General features: G+C 42.1%; 1 protein-coding gene across 2 annotated transcripts; it reads right to left on the bottom strand.

Moving 5' to 3' along the window:
- Positions 1–104: 104 nt before the first annotated feature.
- On the bottom strand, positions 105–21,405 carry WIPI2 (WD repeat domain, phosphoinositide interacting 2). 2 transcript variants are annotated; one of them, XM_010719626.4, is made up of 12 exons: positions 21,139–21,405; positions 13,448–13,530; positions 8,805–8,974; positions 7,445–7,541; positions 6,914–7,011; positions 6,396–6,488; positions 5,575–5,645; positions 4,535–4,642; positions 3,632–3,796; positions 2,593–2,700; positions 1,693–1,790; positions 105–842 (listed from the first exon to the last, which is right to left on the bottom strand). In XM_010719626.4, the coding sequence occupies exons 1-12, from the start codon at positions 21,210–21,212 to the stop codon at positions 730–732; spliced, it is 1,278 nt and encodes a 425-aa protein (XP_010717928.1). In that variant the 5' UTR covers positions 21,213–21,405; the 3' UTR covers positions 105–729. The 2 variants fall into 2 exon arrangements, with proteins under 2 accessions (XP_010717928.1, XP_010717927.1); XM_010719625.4 differs by having other exon boundaries at positions 1,660–1,790; positions 21,139–21,403.
- Positions 21,406–22,436: the final 1,031 nt, after the last annotated feature.

Here is a 22,436-nt window from a genome sequence, read left to right as displayed (position 1 = left end):
CAGCAATTCTCTTCCTCCCTGTAAAGGCACTTTCTAGATTCTATATCCTTACGCAGGGAAACATCTCCAGTTTTCAGTCCCAACAAACAGAACACTCCCACAAATACACAACATTCAGAAGGAATTTTAATTAACAAAATGGTCCAGGAAAGGGGAGGGAGAACCACCCCCCCCAAAAAAAAAACCAAAAAACCAGGCCGTTGCATTTGAAAGATTGCATGTCAGTCACTAGGTATGCCTGCAAGCCCATGCACAGGAAACCATTTGGACCTTTGTCAGTGCAGAACTAGTCTCAGCTTCCAAAACCACTTCTCTACTCCTTCCTCATATAAGCTAAGTATTATATACATATATAAAAAAAATACAAACTTGAGTTTGTTATAAAGTGGCTTCTCTCTCTCTCTCCCCCTCCTATGCTTGCTTGGCACATGAACGCATGCAAAGCTAGTAGGCTCTGAGGGCTGCACAAACAGCAGGTTTTGGCAATGAAAAAAAAACAACAAAAAACACAGCTAAAATAGATAAGCAAGATTAAAAGCCACTGAATTGAAAACCATATATTTTTTTCCAATGGTATAGAATTAGAACTACAGCTACGACTTAAAACTGTAAGAGTCTGTCATCCTCTCTCCCAACTCATGTCAAAGTTCATAGCAGCATAACACGAGATTCCTCAAGAAACATCAAGCCAGTGTTCTCTGCTTCAGGAGTGAGTTCACAGGTCAAAGTTCAATCTGTCCGAAGGATCATGGGGGGATGCTCACTGTCTTCATCCAATCTGAGTGAGTTGGTTTCGTCTTCCAGGCAAGCTCCACCCACAGCTCCCAGGTCATCCGTATAAGCTGCAAAGAAAGGGAGAAGTAGTTTGATGATCAGCAGCACAAACTAAGGCTTGGATCCAACGAAGCAGCCATTCCAGCTGAAGTACCAGACGTTATTTGCAACAGTTTCACTGCCACCCTATGTTTGCCTTCATTATGACCACGTTTCTCCAAGCCAAGAGCAGTTTGTGATTACTCTGCATGTGTGCAATGCATATTGTTGCTTCGGGGCAGTTATGTTTTTATACTCTCTATCCATCCATTACAGCTGCAACTGCAGAATTGATGCTGTATGAGCGGACTATGCTTCCTCCCAACTGAAACATTAACCCAAGTGCTATACAAAGATGCTAAGAGCCATATACACAAGCTCTACTCACGTGGGAACTCCAGCATAAACTAAATTCTCATCCTCTCAACTTAACAGAGCAGCAAATTGGGCTAAAAGGTCACAACTGCCATAAGGAACTACAGAAACAACATCACAGACAAAAAAAAGTGCTACAAAAATCAGATGCTTTGCTGGAGGTCTGGGTTCAGAACTCCTTCATAAAACAATTACAGCATCTCAAGAACCATTTGGCAAGTACTGCCACTATTACTAAGGTAACTGAACACAGTTCAAGACAATGCTCTACCCAGAAACTAGCGAAGATGAGTGGTTCATCTACAGAAAGCTGCTGTACATTGTGAATGCTCTCTTCCTACCACTCACCAGTGCCTCACATCACTCTCACAGTTATGAAAAGCTCAGCGCTGAAGCAGACGAGCTCACGCAGCCATCCAGAATAAAGCAACATGCAGAGGCACTCTGCCCCATTTCCAGCCTTCTCCTTACCATGCCTTGTGGGTGAGGAAGGCACATATGTACCTTTAGTCACAGCAGCACTGTACGTCTGTGCCACCAACGGCCGGTCATGGGATGCAGACTCCAGGATCTCGTTGGCTGGCTCCATGCTGCCATCGAGCCTACCAAGAAGAGAAGTGTTAGTCGGAGAGGTGATCTGCCTAGACATAACACAGCTTTAGCTGACAGCTACACAAGAATATCTCATTAGATGTGCAAGAATACAACAGGAAGAATGTGGTCTCTTCAGGGAAGGCAGTTATCATTTCCAATTCCACGTGCTTCTGTCATAATGCAAGGGATATGTAATATCACACCATGATTTAATTTTATGATTGATCATGTAAGTAAAGCAATTATATTAATCTATCTGTTCCCTTCAAATCTTAGAAAAAATAACAAGGCCCTGTCATATTTCTTTAAGTATTCTACAGTACTGCTACAAAACATTATTTGGCTGCTCTACATGCAAGGAATTTTAACAAGAGAGAGAGAATACAGATAAAATTTCATGGGCCAGATTTCCCTCCATGAAGTTAGAGTAACACTTTCTCATTTCTCTAACTACTTGATTTATTGATGAAGGGAATGGTGTCAGATGTTTCAGGTTCTTGTCAAAGTAACTTAACTCAAACTGCAGAGAAGGAGGAAATGGGATCACACAGCTAACAGCAATTGATTCTTCACTGCAGTCGGACAGCGTTAAGTTTCTGCTGGTAAAGCAGTGCTTAGAGTAGAAGATAGAAGGAAGGATGGCACAAGGGGATTCTGGAGTTACTCATTCATGTCAGAGGTCTGATAAAAAGCCAGTTTAAAAAACAAGCTGCTCTAAGTTAGACCTCTGCAGCACGGAACCAAGTTTAAGAACAAACTGAATTTTGTGAAGCAATAAAAGGCAACAGTCCTCAGCTACTGTGAACTTACTTGTGCTGCTTCATCAGTGTGCACTCTCCTCCTTCTTGGGGGTCTAGGTTGTACATGTAGAGATACCCATCAGCAGCTCCCACCAATAAACGAGGGATCTTCTGAATTCTAGGAATGTTCAGAGGAAACTAATGAGCACTTAAGTTTCATATCAGCACCCTCTGCTCTTCTCCTGTGATTTCAAGCCACTGTTTTCCACACTCGCTTCTCCTAGATAGGCAATACTGCTAACAGTTGCACAGACAGAACACCTAGGAAACATCTACATGGAAAAATAAGGTGTAACCACAATGGGGCTAATAGGATGCCCTGGGGATCAAGCAGTTTACACGTAATCCAGGAAAGCAAACCGAGAAGTTACCATCCTGATACCAGCTTTGCACAACAGGTTACAGTGTTTGTCTCTGGAGAAGTATTTACTTTCTTCAGAAATGCTACAAAGTTTAATTATTGCTTAAAGGGTGCTTCCAGATCAGAGACACAGACATGAAGCAAATTAAGCACACAAACTCCAGAATCTCTATAAAATAAATTTACTACTGCTCAGCTCATTGCTTTGGTAGCTGTGCCAAATGGGTCCTGCCTTTGGAGATGACAAAAAAGGTTATACTGAGTTCTCAAAATTAACTCTAACAAATGCTATGCAGTTCTAGAGACAAGAACAACATGGACTTGCTTTCAAGGACTTCTTTAACCGTTAGTGTAAATTGCTTTACTTTGCAGCAAAGTAAATGCCTTTAAGCCCACAGATCTGTTCTCAACAGACCTCTTTGAAAATCAGAAGGCATCTTTAAACAACTCTTAAATAGTCTACTGCTTATCCAAACACTGCATCTTTCCCTCTCTGTCTCTCACAGGACCATGAGCTCCAACACACAGCTCTTAAGCCAGAATAGGCTCTGAAAGCACTACAGGGATCCATTCCTCTGTGTGCTATCCACTCAGCTGGAGTGGAAGTATACCCTACAGTGTCTGCTTTTCTGTAGCTCGATGTGGCAACCCAGTAGGTGGTGAATGCAAGCACCATTTCTTTACTCACGTGGCAAGTGCACAGATATTTTTGTGCCCACAGAATGGCAGGCGGACTGTAGCAAAGGCTCTACCCTGGTTGAACATCTCTGTTACTTGAGAGGGCAGATAGCTTGTTGAGGCCATCAGTACTTTTCCAAAGTAACCTGTCCAGGTTGTAGGCTCTTCCTGAGGTCTACAATTTGGAAGAAACAAGAAAGATGTGTCTAACTTCGATTTCAAAAATGGAGAAAAAGGTGGGTCGACATTTCAAAACTTCTTTTCATTTTGAAAGAGATTAAACAGTTATTTGTTTTTCTTCAGGGATTACTGACAGCCTTGAGAACTCAATGCACTCAATTTACACTGCAGGGCACAGTATGTCCTATAATACCCTCGGCCTGTTGCTAAAGCATGTCCAATTGTAAATTGATACTTGTGTTTATACAGCTGCATTTCATAACGGTTATTACACAAAAATAAGACCTACTGTAAAGAGCTACACATCCAGATATTATTCACCTGTTTAATCAATAACCAAACCACCATCTCCAACAGAAGTTATAAATAAGACTGTCTTCTCAAACTGTAAACAGAAACATTTTACAAGATGGTGCTTTTTAGAATCATGTAGGCAGCTGGAAGGTTCTGCCAAGATAGATCTTTCATAATGGATGTCAGAGGTGAAAAAATATAAATAAAAACAAATTACCCTCACATTCCTCTGCCAAGGATGCCCAATTCCTCTTTGGCAGCAATACTTATCCTATTAATTACAAGAACAATATGTAGATCAGGAACAACTGCTGATTCATTACTGATTTGTCATGTCCTTTATTTTACAAAGCGTTCAAGTGAAGTCTGTTCACTCTTTGAAGAGCTCATCCTGTTTCTTTCATTTCCTTGAAAAGTCTAAGGCATCTCTGAAACTTACTTTTCTTTCACAGTCTCAAGTTTGAAGATATGCACTGTCTCTGTGTTGCTGGATGCAGACAAAAACATGCCATCCATGCTGAAAGCCAACGAACAGATGCTCACACACCTAGTGGGAAGGCATAAAGAGGAAAAAAAAACACCAAAGCATTATTTTTGACATTCTAATGCAAAAGCATCTGGTATTAGAAAAAGCCAGTGTTAGGTGACTCATGGGAACTGACTTAAAAGAGAGTATTTCTTCTTCTTGGTAGGTAGAAGTCTTTCTGGACATTCACCGCTAAGAAACTCCATAGCATTCACACAAGATGTACTGTGATAGCTGGAAGGAACTGTGGCTGTACAGTAAAATCACACACTCCTTTTCTTCTGTCAGAGATTACAGGACTTGCAGTTTACCCAAAGTGACTGGCTTAAAGAGATCTCTCAGTAAACACTGCTTCGTAAATAATAAGAAAAAAACCCACTTCCATAGTAAAGCATTTTGAATCTCCCAATACCTTCTAAAAGCTGTTAAGAGCAAGAGCCCCCTTACTAACATTTTAAATGACATTTAACTCTGACAAATACCAGATATGGAGGGCCCAGCCAGGAACAATCTGAACTCAGTCTTACTTCTACATGAAGTAGAGGACAGCTAGACTTACTACTACCACAAACTACAGTATAATGTCAAAATGACTTTCAATGGCCACAGTACAAGCAGGGTTTAAAAGATGGAGAAAATTAGATGTACTGCTTCCATTTGCCTTAAAAATATAATATATCTTACAAGACTTGATCCACTTTAAACAAGTTTCCTTGCCAATGAATTTTTAAAATGCAAGAGGAAGTAAAATCTGGACAGGACTGATTTGTAGAATAGTCAAGTCTTAAGAAGAGAAGTTGGAAGACATTCAAACTGAAAATGTGGTAAGCATACAGGCAGGGTTAGAGGAATACAACAACAGGCAATAATTAGGAAGCTAGCTGAACTGCAGAGCACGCTGGAGATCTATTGTCAAGAATGAGCTTCAGATAACCGGCTTGGATCAGCTTTACCTCTTCACTCCCCTCCGGAATTCAAAGAGTTTCTGTCCCTCTGGAATGGAAAACACTCTTATCACTGTCCCCTGCAAAGAAAAAGAAAAGTCATCTTCCATTATCATTTCAAGTTTTCACACTGTGTATTAGCACTAGTGAGCAAACCATTTTGCTGTTAACTTAGCACAGCTGATGCACACCACATACTAGCATGAAATATTTATAGAGCTTGTTTGTAAGATGTGTTTGAAGAATGGAGAAACAACAAGGTGGGAGCTACTAATGTAGAGTACAAGCTGTGCATCAAGAACAGCTCCTCTTATTACATTTGATCATGAAAACAACCATGTTTGTTATCTGTAAGTATACTCATCTGGATGCCTTTTTGCCTTTATCAGGTGCAATCATGCTACATCTTTATATTGTAAGCTTATTAGCCAGACAGCAAAGGCTTCATGCTTTTGAATTTATGCAGTTCAGACAGACCATTTGTCATCATGTGCCAAAACCAGGCAAGACAACTCTCTGACTTTAACTGCGTGGCTTTCATTAGGAAGATAGCATCTCTAGTAAGTACCCTGCACTAACAGCAGAACTTAGAGGACTGCCCTGATTACAGCCCGATTAAAATGTACTTATTCAAATAACCTTATTATCCAACACTTTGCAGCTTGGAACTTTAGTCAAATATAATTAACAGTTCTTAACTTAAGACCTGTTATAACTCTAGGCCTTTTTTTTTAGCACTTGCGAGTAGAATTGTGCACGCTTAAAAACAAAATTTGTTTCAGACCACTTAAGTTTATCATTGCAGGGAAATCAATAAAAAGACACCTTACCTTTTCTGATGCAGTGGCAAGTTTAGTACCACTTGCATCAAAAGCCAAAGCAGCCAAGGGACTGTCATGAGCTGGGATCATATTAGCAGCTCTCTGCAGGAGTGAATCAATAAAACAGAACCTTAGTACAGCACACGTTAAACACTACACACTCACAGCTTAAATCTGTGTGTGTAAGAGCACTCAAGGTAAATATGAGCCTTATTTATGGACAACAATTTCAGTAACTGCTATGTGAAAGTACACAAAATTACTGAAGCACACGCATAGAGAATAAGTAGCTTTCTTCTGCTTGTAAAGACAACTCTACTAGAAGTAACTGTACTTCTGCTCCACCTATTTGCCAGCTCTACTCAATGGTCTTACTTCTCTTTGTCAACATTTTATAATGCCTAAGTATAAAGGATACTGCAATTTTTTTGTGGTTGGACCTCTATGTCTAGTAATTCTTCTTTAAGAACTTTGAATCATTTCCAAAAACTGCAGGAAAGGAAAACAGACTTCACAAAGACCCTTACCAGATTGATGGTGTCAAAGACCTGTACTTCTCCAATAGTTGCACTCCCTGGATAGGCCAGATAGCAGTTGTCATTGTTTATTGATAAAGCACACAACCCTAGAATGAATTTTGAAACAAACAAACAAAAAAAAGAAAACAACAAAGCACAGTCAGAAAGAAGCAAATTCAAAATCTTAAAAGGTAAAGCTTTCTGACTCTACATTCAAATCTTGCAAACATCAACTCAATCATTCTCACAAGGCATCAACAGACACAGAACAGAGATAAGAAATCTCAAGAGTACTTGTTTAAGTAATTACTAATAAAGCTTAGAACAAAGTAAAAATACTGTCAGAACTACGCTAACTGACCAAGTAGAAGAAATTCCTAAAGCATCAGCTTGACATAGCTTTTATTTGTACCAACTGCTGGAGAGATCTAACTCGTAAGCATCTCCATTGCTTCTTTCTGATCTAACATTCCAACACATCTACACGAGCAGACTGGAATACAGAGGAGGCAGTTTAAGGTAGTTTAACAGCACACTTACCTGCTGGATTGGGCGGCGTCTCCCTGATTGTATGTAATACCTTCATGTCTCGTATATTGTGTATATAAAGAGACTCTTCCAGACATACTATCAGCCTCTAGACATGGGACAGATTAAATGGTGATATGAAGAGAGTTTATATGAAGTTACTGATTCTAAAAAAAAAAAAAAGCATCCAAGTGCAGCTGGTACCTTCCAATACAGAAAAGTTTGTACCAACCTGATGGGAAGACATGAGTCTGACATAACATAGACCTCTTGACAAGGTTTCAATACTGCAATAATGCTCTCAGACACTTGAAGTGACCAGCATACTTGACTTCTCTTAACCACACCATTGTAAATTGATTTAAATGAAAATGATTTACTCTACTACATAGGTTCTGGCTTGCTTATTCATTCTCTATACCTATCCACCCTTATTCTCTGCCTGCCCATGTGTATTTCTCTCCCTCTAAAGGCCAATTCACATGTGGGCCCCACTACCTGCTTTGGCTAGAAAGAAAAATATACAAGACTTTTAGAAACTGTTTATAGAGCCTATTACTTATTCATCTCACTTGTGAGGTACTTGAAAAGCAAGCAAACAATTAGAGTTCTTCAACGCCTCATTTGCCCTTTGGTGACTGTATCTGGACAACTGTTTAACGAGACCTGACCCACTTAATGCTACCTCACTGTGTCAGAAATAACATCAGTCACTGTCTCCCTTACAATTTTAAACACGAATCCCATTATCTCACATCTGATTTTGAGGGCAGAGATGGACACTAACAAGAGCTCATCATCCAGATGCTATTTTCTCCACTTCGAATGAACTGGTTGAAGACAGAGAACTGTATTTGTGGAAGAACCTGCCAATGACTTAGTACTGCAAGCACCCAACTTAAAAACTACACCAGATCAGTGATAGCATTTGAAGGATTCAAACTGTTTTTAAAAATATTAAAAGCAACTTGAGGTTTAAATTTTGGCCCATCAGAAATCGTTGTCCCCACGTACTTCCAATTGGAGTCATCTTGTGATCCTAAACATGAAAGAGACCATGGCAGGTCTCTGGAATTCAAAAACTTTGTCCCTCCAGAATGGAAAACACTCTTATCCACCCACTCGAAGCAGGGTCAACACTGTGGTCAGACCAGCCTGCTCAAGGCATTCTGGCGAAAACATATAAACACAGAACCAGAAATTCTTAACCAAACAGGGCTACTCAGATGCCATAAAATGTTCCAGCTACACCTGGAAGCATGGAAATTAATTTCAAATAGCAGTTCTGTCACCAAAGGAAAAACCACCCACCAGAGAAACTGCTGGAATAAGTTCTACAAGCCCTCCTGCTTTCACTAAAATTATTACTCACCTGCCTGTTGAGTTTGACAGCCAGGATGGTGTTGGAGTAACTGTAGTTGCAAATCTCTGTCCCCTTCTTAAAGTGACAAACCTTCAGCTTGCGTGGAGCTTTAAGGCTGACTATGGCCACCAGGCTGCTGGAGAACAGCCTCTCCACAATGCACACATCTTCAGTGTCAGCTGAGGAACCACAGCAAGGGAGGGGAAACAAAACACAGAGGGAGATTTCAGGGAAGGAGAACAACGTGTATTAGCAGGGAATACAGTCCAAGGTAGTACAGTCTAAGAACACAAACATTCTGGCACTATGGCTGAGTTAAGGTAGGATGGAGAGTTAAGGTCCAGAAACTTAGGATTTTGTTCTCTCCATAGAAACCTAGGAAAGCAAAACGTTTTCTTTGCTGTTCTCTTTCCTCTAAAGCAATGCTACGAGCCTGCACATTTCCCCATAAAAGAAAAGAAAAAGATTATGTAAAGAAGTTGGTAAACTCATTTGTCTTAAAACTGTTTCAGCCACTGACTTTATTTATGTATTTTTAAAATATACAACGTATCACACTGATACTACCTAAAACCAATTTAAACAGGAACCCCTGAATCACAGTCTGCATGCATAGCCATAAAACAGCTTTAATTTTGTCATGTGTTCTACTACGAGAGCACTTGGATACAAAGGAGGAGCCCATGTCATCATTCAAAACCAGACAGCGGGTTGCTGAGCCTGGGATTTCCAGCAAAGATGTACTTCCAGAGCATCTGCTGTACTGGACCAAACTGGTAGGAGCCCAAATCCCACCAGTGGCACCCTGGCTTTTGTTTCTCCTTCTCATGAGGTTTTGACTGACCCTCTAGACACTGCCTCCATAGCAGCTTTTAAGGAACCAACAGAAACATGCTTCAAAACAGTATGGGGGCACTTAACACTCACAGCTGACAGCCAACTCCCTTGCTGGATAAACTGCACTCAGAAACAAAGCTAGCTGCACACAGGCGTTTGACACTAACGCAGAATGAATAAAAAGCTATTCCATGTCAAGAAAAAGCAGGAGTTTTCCCCATCCTGCAGCTCTCCCAAGGCTGCTGGCTACATCCGCCCTTCCCTTATAGGAAGGAATCAAGACAAGTGATGTGAGCCTCTGGCACTGATCCACGGAAACGGCCACACTTTTCAGAAATGGGAATCTGGATTAGGTCAATGCTTAACATGTCTTAAACGACAGAACTGCCAGAAGACAAAAGGAAACAGCCAGCTTATTTCTGAAGGCTTCTGTTTTGGCCGAAAGGCTTATCAAACAATTGGCACTGTTCTCATCACCCATGACAGGAATTCCATGAGAAAAACAAAAAAACCAACAAAAATGTTCTAACATTCCCAGTGCATTACAATGCCATCACTGTGTAACATATCAGCTTTGAAAGTGCTTTCTTTGGGCAGTTATTTCAGGGAAAAGAACAGAAAATATTTAATTCTGTACGCAAGAGCAGGAAAGCAAAAGCCTCCCTGCAGAAAAGAAGGGGGGTTTATAATGAGCATTTTCAGTCTTCGTGCAACATAATTGACTTTTATCCAAATCTAATAAGCAAGATTGTATTTTTCCAGAGAAGACAAGACTGCTCACAGAGGCTTTGAAAATTCAATTTCCTCACTTTTGCAAAAGGGATAATGTGTTTTAGAAATGAGTTTGTTTTCAAGGAATTTCTCTCCATTTTCCAGATGCCACACACAGCACAACGCTTGAAGAAGATGAACACAAAAATCTGTTTCAGTAACCTCTCATGCATAGACTTCTAGATGCAGAAAAGTAACATGAAAGATTTCCAATCAGCTGACAGTACAGCTTATCAGCTTTCCATCCCAGCCCAGAGCCCTCCATAATAACAGCATCCTTTCAGAAGAGCCAGAGAGGACTGGTGCACAGAGACCCCAGACCACAGCCTGATTGCCCTCTGATCCTTGAGGCTGGGGAGGGAATCCTCAGTTTCTTTCCCCATCCAGGGGCAGCTGTGTTAAGGCAGCTGCTGGGACTTGTTTTGCTCCCAGGAAGGCAGGAGAACTGGTATTTCAGAAGGGGAACAGCAGCAGAGAACAAATGAAGAAGAGCTGATGCAGATTAGCCAGCAGGGAAGAACACCATCAGGAATCCAGCTGTTATGGGCAAGGGGAAGAAATAAAACAACAAACCTCCAAAAATGAAAGCTCCTAAAAAGTATAAACATTCTCAGATTGTTACCACAAGGAGACTTCCTACACTATGATAGTGACCATTCCAGAGAAAAGCTTTGTGATAGTCTTTTAATTAAATTCACTTGAAAAATACAGGATGCACCTCTGTTCCTTTGTCTTCTCCTAACAGGAAGAAATGATAAAAGTCTCTTCACAGCTGCCAAGTCATTTATGCTTCCTAATGAGCAGCATTCAGGAGAAGTACCAGGATAGACTGCACATCCTACAGCCAGCTGTAGGAATTAATCATTTTTAATAGAACCAGTTAAGTCCTATAGCAGTGCTGTTAACCAGTTTGGTTTCTTTTCCTATTTGTATCTATGTTCTATCCACTGTGAGTACCACCAGCAAGTCAGACTGAAAATACAGTAAAAACAAAGAGCTGCAAAATGGAGTAAGCATCAACAGTGAGAGAAGAACAGGCAAATGTAACGAAATTATAGTTTCATGAACACAGGCATGCACAAGAGCTGGTTAGAAGCAGCTAGATTACAATCAGATGTGCTTTTATTCCATTTTTAATCCAGGCGCGTGAAGAAGTTCTAAATGTTCATTAGGCCTCAAAGAACCCTCCAATACAAAACTCACTTTTGGTCAACTGAGCAGGGAGTTGGGTGATTTGCAGCCACGGTGATGTCTGTAGCAGGGACAAAGAAACCTCCCATTCTTTTTAGTTGTTCTATCAAATAAGGGACAGCCAGAGTATATGTTGTCATTTACCTCAGACATCCACATAAGAACTTGCAGATCACCCAAAGAGCAAGGCCCTTACAAATGCTCACCCAAAATGACACAGTCTCTAGAACCACGCAGTTCTAGGACTCTACAATTCTACGTACAAACTAAGTTGGAGGCAGGAGCCATGTGTGATGGTGAGGCCTCAAAATACTTTTCCTTCCTAGAAGGAGGTACCAGAAAAGCCCACCGCCCCCATGCTAAGGTTACAGTTTTAAACATGCACTGGTGGCAAGTCCAAGACCAAAAACTATTTAACTGCTACTATTTAACTACAAAAAACTCAAGTATTTAGATGAGCAGAGGCCAAGTCAGACTGGCTTACGCAGGTCAAACCACCAGGTTTTCTATTAAAAGTCATCTTGAATTCTGTGCTCCTTATCTGCAGACTTAAGGGTCACGGAGGAAAATTCCTAATATGAAAGGTTAAGCTAACACAGGCAGCCCAGAATGGTTTGAAGACAGGACCTGAATCAGCAGGTCTAAATTCTAATCCCAGCTGCTCCACTGCAATATTCTGAATAAAGTACTTTATCCTACCTATACTTTTTCTTTCAAGGACTACCTCCAGATAGTTCTGCAAGTTCAGCTCAACCTCTCCCAGTATGTTTCTTCAGTGTCTCATGTAACAGGAGTCCTCTTCACTGAGTCTCTTCGGGTCATATCAGGCCAGATACCGTAAGTGCCTAACATACTACAGAAGTCAGGTACCAAATATCAACAGCATAAAATGGAATTCAAGTCACCCATTAACCAGTACAACCAGACCATGACTCAGTTGGGCAGATGTAGCTGCAACACAATTCATCTGACCACAAGTGCCTAATTTAAACGTCACAGTTACTCCTTTCCACTGACTGTACACCCAAGCAGGCTGCAACTGCAGATAATAGGCGATCTGAATCACACACCATTTCCAAACTTATGATGACACAAGGTCAGGTCACTGTGGGAATGGAGTCCAAAGACAATCCTGTTGTATAGTGTGATACAGCAGGATTCTTGTGTGCAGGCTGACATTGTGGCTACTGGCACTATCCGCTTGCATATGGCTTATAAAAAAGGGAGGAGTGCTTGTACACAGCATTTATTGAACCATTACAACCATCTCAAAAAGAGGAAGAAAGTTGGGAAAGCAGGGTTGCTGCTTCTCCTCCAGGCACACCTCCATTTTATCTCATATCCTGCTTAACTGTGACCCATACTTAAAAAGTTACCAGAATTTAGATTATTCAGCCTTTTTGAATGAGTAAAGCTGCAGCTATTGTGTTTCACAGCAAAGACTGGATTCAAAAATGATGACCAGGGCTTAGGATTTTTTGATAAGAGTATAAGAGTGGTGACTTGCCCCAAAAAAGCCAGTATAGAGACCCCAAAGACATTCTCAAAGACTTTTTATTTTTATACCCAGATGCTACATTACTTGGCTGCTGGTCATAAAACTAGAAAAGCAAAGAGAAGTTCTCTTAGCTATTACCAAATTTCACAGCCTACCTCTTAAATTTAAATATGTAACACTGACACAGGCTTACCCTGATAGCAACCAATTGTTTTGTATTTGTGTGTTATTCATCATACACTTGAGGTTCTGCTCATGTGACATTCAAACAACCAGTGAAAAAATGGAACACTCTTATTCTTCCTGAAGTCAACCAATGGAATTACAAATATAAATAATAAAAAAAGATACTCACTGCATTCATAGATCTGCTCTAATTTGTCCACAGAAGAAAGAGAGAAGAATTTGTAGCCTGATTTACTGCCAACTGCAAGGGATCTGAAAAAGAAACCAAGTCCATCAAGAGCATAAACGACATTGGCTGTGAATCACCCCTGGAGATTCTTACCCCATCTCACACCTTGGATTAACCCAGTAAGAAAAGTGATAAAGTTTGACCACGAAAAGCCATCACACACAGATAATTTCCTGAACTCTTTAAAGGCCAAAGAGTTTGAGAATTACCCCAGGTGTGCAGTCCTGCTTCACATTTGATGAGATTACTGTTCTCAGCCCACAGCCCAATGGATGCTGATCATTTCTCCAATTCCACAGAAACAAAAAGTTTTAGTGTAGAGGAAAGATGACTTGAATAATGTAACACAAACCAGTTCCATCATTTCCTCATCCTGAGAGATGACCTACAAGACCTTTTAAACTCAGGCTGTCTGGGGATTTTTTTTCTTTTATACTGTAACCTTCCCCAAGCACCCCAGGAGAGCTTTCATATAAAAAAATGAAAAGGAATTAAATACTGCCAACTTCAATTTTCTCTGCTTTTACTTGATGACACTCCAGCATCTTCAAAGAACACCGTTAGGTCTCAGTTATACAAATAGTCGTGCTGAAACTCTGATCAGAGGTGCTCCCAAAAATGCTCCTCACTGATGTTAAAACAGATTTCAACAACAGCAGAACATTAAAGATGAATGACAAACCATTCTTTCTACCATTACTCAATTTTCATGCTTTGCCCACAGACTGATGGCTTTTCCAGTAAAGAAAGGTATTACATTCTGAGCCTGAAAAACCCTTATGCTCATCTGGCAGCTCCTCATACACCAAAGCAGCTAAAGAAAATTAACAGTAAACACAGCTGTGTGGAAGTGTATTACTGTACTTACAGTTCATATATTTATTACTGTCAGGACACATGGAAACTAACAGACGAACACAGAGCACGATGCATTTCAACGTGCCGAGCTGTGGAAGCCATTCAATAAAAGGCTCAGCCCCAATCCTGTCACCCCACGCCAAACTGCCCTCCTGAACCCTGCAGGATGCCTCACTTCCACTCACATGCACTGACCATTAGTTCTGTGCTTAGAATACAACACAGATTCCTGGATTTTTTTTTTTCCCCCTCCTGTATTCTCTCTCATGTTTCCAATGCCAGTCCTTTTTAGACTTGAAGGTCCCCAGAAAATTAAAACCTGTTCCTAAAACTGCTTATCCTCCTGAATTACGGTTCCAAGCTACCAAATGGACTTCTGCACGATGGTATGACGTCCCCTGCCAGGAAAAAAAAACGCAGCTGGAACAGTCTGCTTAAGAAATTATATTTAACAAGTCTGAAACCCTCAAATTAAAAGATTCGCTATCTAGGCAAGAGAAATAAGCCTCTCCAGATGCAATAACCATGATATTAAAAAAAGAAAAAAAGATATTAGGCTTGGAGACAGAGAAGCTATAAAGGCAAATTTTGTTGCTGCTCTTCTAAGCCACTCTAGAAAGACCAGATTTAATTTCATTGCAGGAAGAATTGGTATGTTCAGCAGACTGCCTCTGATTATTTGCTGAAGACTCTCCGTTGTTTTTCCTGACTTTTGTACAACTCAATGAAAATCCCAACGTCATAGAAACATGAAATTATTATTCGGTCTAAGAGAAGCTAAAGAGAACTTTTTTCATTGTTTCCCTCAAAAGAAAGGGCAATGCAGAATGACACGAAAACTGTCACATCACAAAGGCAGACAAGCATTCAATTCAGCTAAAAATAAAGGAGTCACAAGACTCCCTGCAATATAAAAGAAATCCACATAAGACATAGGATGAGTCCCTCAGCGAGAACTCCATTTTGCCAAAGAGCATGCTAATATTGCTGTGTCACTGACACCAGAAAGCAAACCCATTTTCCTTGCCCTGCTGACCAGCCATTCTTCATCTAAGCAAGCCCTAAGCAACGGCTGAAGGGAGTTGCATCCATGCTAAAAGCCATTCAATTGAGTAGAAGCCAAAAGAAAGGCAGCGTAGAACAGATCTTTCCATCCGTTGGCAACTGCTTTTTGTTGTTTCTTCCCATCAAGATCACGATGAACTCACAAAATATCTGCACACAAGGAGTTTCAGCTCATGTCAGCATAATTAAACTCATTTCAGTATACAAGGGTAGCCAAGAAAACCAACCATTTTTCTCCTTGGTTTTGGAGGGTTTGTTTCTTTTTTTTTTTTTTTAAGTCACTCTTGAATTACTTGTTATGAAACTACTGGAAAAAGGCTTTTTAAATGTAATAAGAGAATCCAGGAGGCTAATTTGTATCAGTACTATCACGATGACTTGAATTCCCCATCTCCCATCACGCCAACGTTACACTTAAGCCCTGCAGACACTCGATAGCTCCCTAAGTGACCAAATCCCACAGAACGAGGATCTTGGCAAAATTACCTCACCTCCTGAAAACGTGCTGCCATATGGGAAGAAATATGATCAATAAGCCATTCAACCAGTGCTCAACTGGGCAGTGGCCAACACGAAGGTACTGCAATTTATCATCAGAAGCTCCTTTAGCATCGTGGCTGTTACGCTTTATTATCACCAATTTTCAAAAGCTGAGGAGAGACTGAAATTGAAAAGAGATCAATATCCCCCAAATTGCCGTTTTTTTTCCTACCATCACACCACACACAGGTGTTCTTTCAGCCCACTGCGTGCAGCCTCTGTCACAAGCCTTATATTGCACACTTTGAGCTATTTCACCACCAAGGTTTCTTCCCAGTACAAAACTACCAACGCAGCTGTGATTTATGAAACTGTATTTACCCACTTATTTTTTTTCTCCAAAGATAACGCTGTCGTTTGATTCAAGACTAGGTAAATCTTGAAAGCATTTTCAAGAGCAGCTGTCATAAATAATTAACATTAACCTCATCAAGCAACCAGTGCTTAGAAATATTTCACATGCTCCCCTTGAGATGCTGACATTCCCTGTAAGGGCGCTCACCTACGTGGGAAATCAGCTGGGTCAAACTCTGGATTCTTTAGAACAAGCTTTTCAGATGGGGTAGGAATTGGTACAGGTTTTCTTTTGCTCCCTTAATATGAATATAGAAGAGAGAAAACCGGTTTCGCCTTTTTCATTATCACAGAGGACTTGCAGTACAAACACGACTCCAGAAGTCATTACTATTTTAAATAACTGGTTAATTAAACCTCCTTTCATTACGATACAGTCTCATTATACTAATGTTCCAATTCATTTAAAATCCAATGTAAATTTCTAAGGAGAAAACATTTAGTGAACAAATGCTTATGATGAAGAGGGGAGGGGGAAAATAATAAGCAGTGAAATGGAATACTGATAGAATTACTGGAAAAGCTCACTTGGCTCCGTTTTCACCTCCCAGCTGCCTGCCAAAATCCAAGCTGTAACATCTTCTAGACACATCTTAATAGAAAGGTCAGCAATGTTGGTATTTCAGTAAAAGATAATGCAGGAAACTCATACACTCAGAAGATTTATCAGCAGCACTAAAAACTAAAAAGATTTTCACACTGCTCTTATATTAGGAAAGGAATCATTGCAAGTTTGAACCTGCTACAGCAAAAGGAAACCTCTCTTGCCCATCACTTAACATGCAGCAATAGCCCAGGACAACAGAAGGTTCAGAATCCAAGCACATGCTGCTGCTCTGAGGCCAAATTCCTGTGCAAACTCACACACTGTGGAACAGCTACTCTCATCCAGAGTCATTAAGCAAACCCACCTCAGCTGCCACCTCCACTGCAGTAAGAGCAACAAGACTTCTCTCAGCTCTCTCCTGAATACGAGAGCCACTTGATCTCCTTCTCCTTCCTTCCTTTTCAATTCAGCTTGAAAGCCTTCTTAGCATAAAGATCTCTCCTGTCCTCAAGAATCACAAGTGACACCTGGACCTACTTGACGAGGCAGAGAAGCGAGTGCCCAGTGCCCAACACTCCGTGCTCTTAGCACAAGCAGTTCAACATCAGAATCAAGAGAAGACAGCCTTAATACAGAGATTCCAGCATCACCAGGTAAGGGGATTATAACACAACTCCCCCAACAAGAAACATATTCTACAGCTTCAGAACTATAAGTATTTACTTAGAACATAGAATCAGGACGGACTGATGCCTGCCACATGCAACTCCATACATAACAAAGGCAGAGGCCTTGCAAATAAGGCTTCCTGATGTTTCCATTAGAAATCCAAATGCAAGGCTTTGTTTTGTCCTCTCGTTAGCACTGTTTTCAAAACTACTGTGCCTATTTGGTTTTCAAGTGTCATTACTTAATTACTTATTGTTAAAATGCAATTAGAGCTTTTCTGAAGTTTGCTGGCTTCTGTTATTTCCTAAGTTACTGATATACAATTTGTAAATAGAACCTGAAGATCATTTAAGTTAAATACTATGCTCTTCCAAAGGCGTTTCTCTAGGGATATTTGTGTAACAATTTAGAGACCGAGAGCTTTACCTATTTTACAGGTGCATACAAACTTTGAGGCCTTCAACCTTGCTTTAAAAGCTGCTCACCTTTACCAAGAGCGGGCTCAGATACTTCTACAAAATATTAAGCTCCCCTCACAAGCTTTAAACTTCATAAGGGAAACATGCCATACAGCAGCTCTCCCAGAGGGAACACAAACAGTGCTCAAGAGCTCTTAAATGGCGCTCTTATTGAGCATCTGTCATTAAAGATTTGCAGCTGCTGAAACATAGCTAGCACCACGATCACTGAGAGCTTCTGCTGCTCGCTTCTGACTTGTGCTCAGTCAGCTTGCTTATCCGTAAGCTGAAGCTTCTGCCAGGCCGAGTTGTGCAATGATTGATTTACAGGGGGAGAAGGGCCAAACAAGCACGCTAACATCATCTGAAAGTGACCTCCTCTGTTTTTCTTTAATGAAAATATATCATTTCACCAAAGAGAAGCCACAAACCACCTGCTTCTGTTGCTTCATAGGTGGAGCGTTTTCAGGCAGTTCCACTCCCTGCCAATAACTCCAAACCCTGATGTAAATAAAGCTTAGGGAAATAAGGAATAAATAAGCAAGACAGCCTATGTATTAATGTAGATGCTATTTCAAGAGACGAGACAGCATCACTACACATAGCACCTACAAACGAACATTAAAAAAAGTCAAAGACTGAAGAAAAAAAGCTGAAATCAAGTTAGAGAAAACATCTCAGTCACCAGGAATTGGGACAACTGGAAAAAGCTGTAGCAACATTTATACTGACAATGTTCCTTTAAGTACCAGCAGTCCAAATTCTCAAGAGTAAAAACCATCACTAAGCACAGCTCTTTCCTACAGGAGGCAGTTTAATTACCAAGCCTTCCACAAAGACTAGAAAAACCCCTATTCTTACCATCTAGACCTACGTATCTTTTTCTGATGTGCAGCAATTGGCTTTGCTGTCCAGGTAAGCCAGAGAAATTAGAGCATGCATGGAACTGGCACTCTGCTGAAGCTTTAACACAAAGACAATGCACTCACATAATTTATTTCCCAGTTTTGTCTGCCGGCAGTTTTTCTAATTATAAAGCACACCCTAAAATATGATGTGAGCTTTGCTGACTGAAAGGATATAAACAAAGCTTGTCTTTCACATGCTGGCTGAAAGAACTGCATTTGCTCACTCTGCCTGTCTCAAAAAGGACTTACTACTTATAATGCAAGTTTCAAACAAGCAAGCTTTTGAAGGCCCAGCATGGGAAAGTGTAATTCATCCCTAATAAGAGCTCTTCACCTCTCCTCACCTGGTAAATGGTAATCTTCTAGATGTCTAGAGGAGCATACCAATAAACCCAGACAGCTGACCTCTTGTTTCTCTATTCAAACAAGAAATTAACATATTATAAGCAGAAAAAAATATAGAGGAAAAAACAACACAATAAAAGCTTCTTAAGACACTGACAATCACTAAGGTCATACTCAGTTTAGGAACTAGAATGCAACTTGGTTATCTGCGTCATACAGCACATCAAACAAGTGTTTTAGCTAGAAACTACTCCCAAAGGTGTTGCAGAGCTTTACTGTTTTATACTTTTTCTTAAATAGATTTCTTCACAGATAATACCAGAATTTTTATTTTTTTGTCACAGCTCAGTGATCTGTAAATATATACAGCTAACGTGCAGCTGAAAACAGGCAGCTCCTTTAAGGAAAGAGAAATAGTAAAGCTTTTATTTTAAAGCTCAGATCATCAACCTGGACAGCACAGCTTAACTTCAAGAACTTATAAGGACCTTTATAAATTACAACAGGTGACAGATCTCCCACTTACTATAACTTATCAGGCAATGAGTAAAAAATGGATGGTATCTGAGCACAACACAGGCATGTTTTATATGCACAATGACAGAGCAAGCTCTGTATTGCACTTGATGAAAAACAGCTTGCAGAAGTCTTCAGTGTGAATCAGTACACCAAATGGATAACTATTTACTTGCAAACGCATTGGAGACTCTCTCTCCCACCACTCAGTCACTTGCAAGTTCTCCTGCCTCAGGTCTACCCAGCTCCACTTCTTTGTCTCCACCCCAGAACCCCCAGTATAACCTACAAAAGCAAACAGAGCATCTCCTTCACGGATGTGACCCTTCTCCTCAGTCCTGGCAGCTGTCATAAGCAATCTTCTTGCCTTCAAAATCCCTACATGTTACAATATATGAGGAAAAGCGTTAAAGTTGCTGTGAGAGAGCCAAGCAAGCTGTTTAAAAAAAAAAAAAAAGAAAACCAACAACAAAACCTCGCGACACACACGGATTACATTCAGTGATGCCAACCTGAAGTCATTTCCTCTTACTCACTTCCTAAAACAAAACTCCTCCTTTCACATGTTCTTTCAGCTACTTCCCACCAGTTTCATTTCCTAAGTATTTCAAACAGGCAGACCCTTCCTTATTGCTACAACTATCAGCGTTTCTTGAATTGAAAGACACTGCTCTTCAACACTCCGTATAACATTAATGTCTCCTAGCCTAAGAACACCACAACTATGAATAATTACGGGATGTGCAGCATGAACTACCCGACCCTTTTCAGAATTTAAATCAACCACAGAAGACAAAGGGAAGTCCAAGGACCACGCGAGAAACCTTTTTTCCAAACCTGAGGTAATCTGCTTCAAAGAGCTGGATAGAAAGAGCCACAGTGAGCATTTGGACCCTGGAAGACCTGGGTCTCTCCTGGAGATTTGGGTCTCTCCCAAAGATCTGGGTGACATCGAGGAGCACACAGCCCTCCCTCCTCATCCTAAAGCAAAGGCTGAGCTGCCCAGGTCAGCATCCCAGAGATAGAGGAGACAAGAGGATTGCATGGTCCCTATGAGATGAACCCTGCAGCTCCCACACAGCCCAGGAGGTGGAAATACAACCCTTCCCAGCCCTTCTCTGAAACAAGGAGGGGAAGCCAAGCCCCACACGGCGGTGAGGAAGAGAGAGGTTGCAATGGGAGCATTTATAGGAGCAGGGGCGTAAGGAGGAGAGGAATGGAAGGAGGGGAGCCCCGTAAAACAGCAGGGATGAAGGTCCCACATCAGGGCTTCCCTTCACCTCAGAGCCCCCCCAGCTCCTCCCAGTGCCTTCAGACCCCCTCAGGCCCCCCACACCTCCCAGCCCTCCCATACCGGCGCCGCCCCCTTACGTGTTGTCCTGGTTGAAGTTAGCGAAGAGCAGATGGCTGCTGCCGGCGTCACCGCTCTGCCCGGCCAAGTTCATGGCGGGACAACCCTCAACCACCCCCGTCCGGCGGGGGGACGCCTCTAAAAGGCAGCGCAGCTCAAGCCCGGCCGCCCCGGTCCGCTCCACACGCCCGCGGCCTCCTCATCGCCGCCAGCGCCTTGTTTACGCTGCGGGCGGCACAGAGGCCCCGCGCAGGCGCGGCCCCGCCCCCGTCCCGTGGTTGCGCATGCGTTCATCGGCGCCGCTCGCCCTCGCGGCCACCGTCCCGTCACCGCGCATGCGCCCGCCTCCCGGCGTGGGAGGAGCCCCGCATGCGCTCTGGTGGTGGCGCCGAACTCGGTTGGGTGAAGGGCGGGGGGATGGGGGGGTTGTAGCGTTGTAAAGCGTAGCGGGGAGCGGGAGGGTCGGCGAGTGGATGGGAGGCTGCCGGTTGGAGGTGGCGGTGTCCGCGCGGTCACGTGACTGTCATCGCACCGCGGGGTGCGGGTGGCGCTGCTCGAGCCCTGCAGTTCCGCTCCGTGCCGCGAGAGGTCCTCAGCGCTCAGCTGACCGTGTGCTGAGCGGGGGGTGGGGAGGGGCTGGCAGCCGAACGGGGTTACACGGGGATCCTCCCCGCTCCGTGTCTGTCAGTCCTTCTGTCCCTGCACAGCGACTGTCCCTATTGCAGGAGGGCGGCAGAACCTCCTTAGAACTGTTGCAGTGAGCGCGGTGCCGCCATCGTGATGCTCGGAGTGCGGCTACTCCCATCACGTGTGGGTTATTCCCACGAAGTATGGGTTATTCCCCTCACATCTGGGTTATTCCCATCACATGTGGGTCATTATTCCCATCACTTGTGGGTTATTCCCGTTAAATACGGGTTATTCCCCTTAAATTTTGGTTATTCCCATCACATATGGCTGATTGCCATGAATAAGGCTGTGGTCCTGCCAGGACTCGGCCCAGGGGAGTCCTCAGCTGCAGTACCTGCACAGTCTGGGGCCTCGTGTTTTTGGGGAGGTTTCCTGACCTCCGTCTTGATGACACAACTGAAAATCACTGCTTTTGGGGTAATCAGCACCTCAGAAACCCTCCCTGTGAGCGATCATTCAGTATAGGTTTTATGCACTATTTTAAAATTATTTTCAGTAGTGTTTTTTTCCCCCCAATATTAGAAGCAAGGCATTCACCATATGGTTTATGCCATTCTTCAAGGAGGGTTTGCTTTCAGCTGCCTGCAGTGGTTCGGTAGTCCGTGCAAGATCTAAATAGCAAAAAGCA

This window comes from Meleagris gallopavo, chromosome 16 (genome assembly GCF_905368555.1).
Source record: "Meleagris gallopavo chromosome 16, MGAL_WU_HG_1.1, whole genome shotgun sequence".
Classification (NCBI taxonomy): Eukaryota; Metazoa; Chordata; class Aves; order Galliformes; family Phasianidae; genus Meleagris; species Meleagris gallopavo.
The sequence above is the reverse complement of the archived record's forward strand: the minus strand, read 5'-3'. Positions and strand labels throughout refer to the sequence as shown.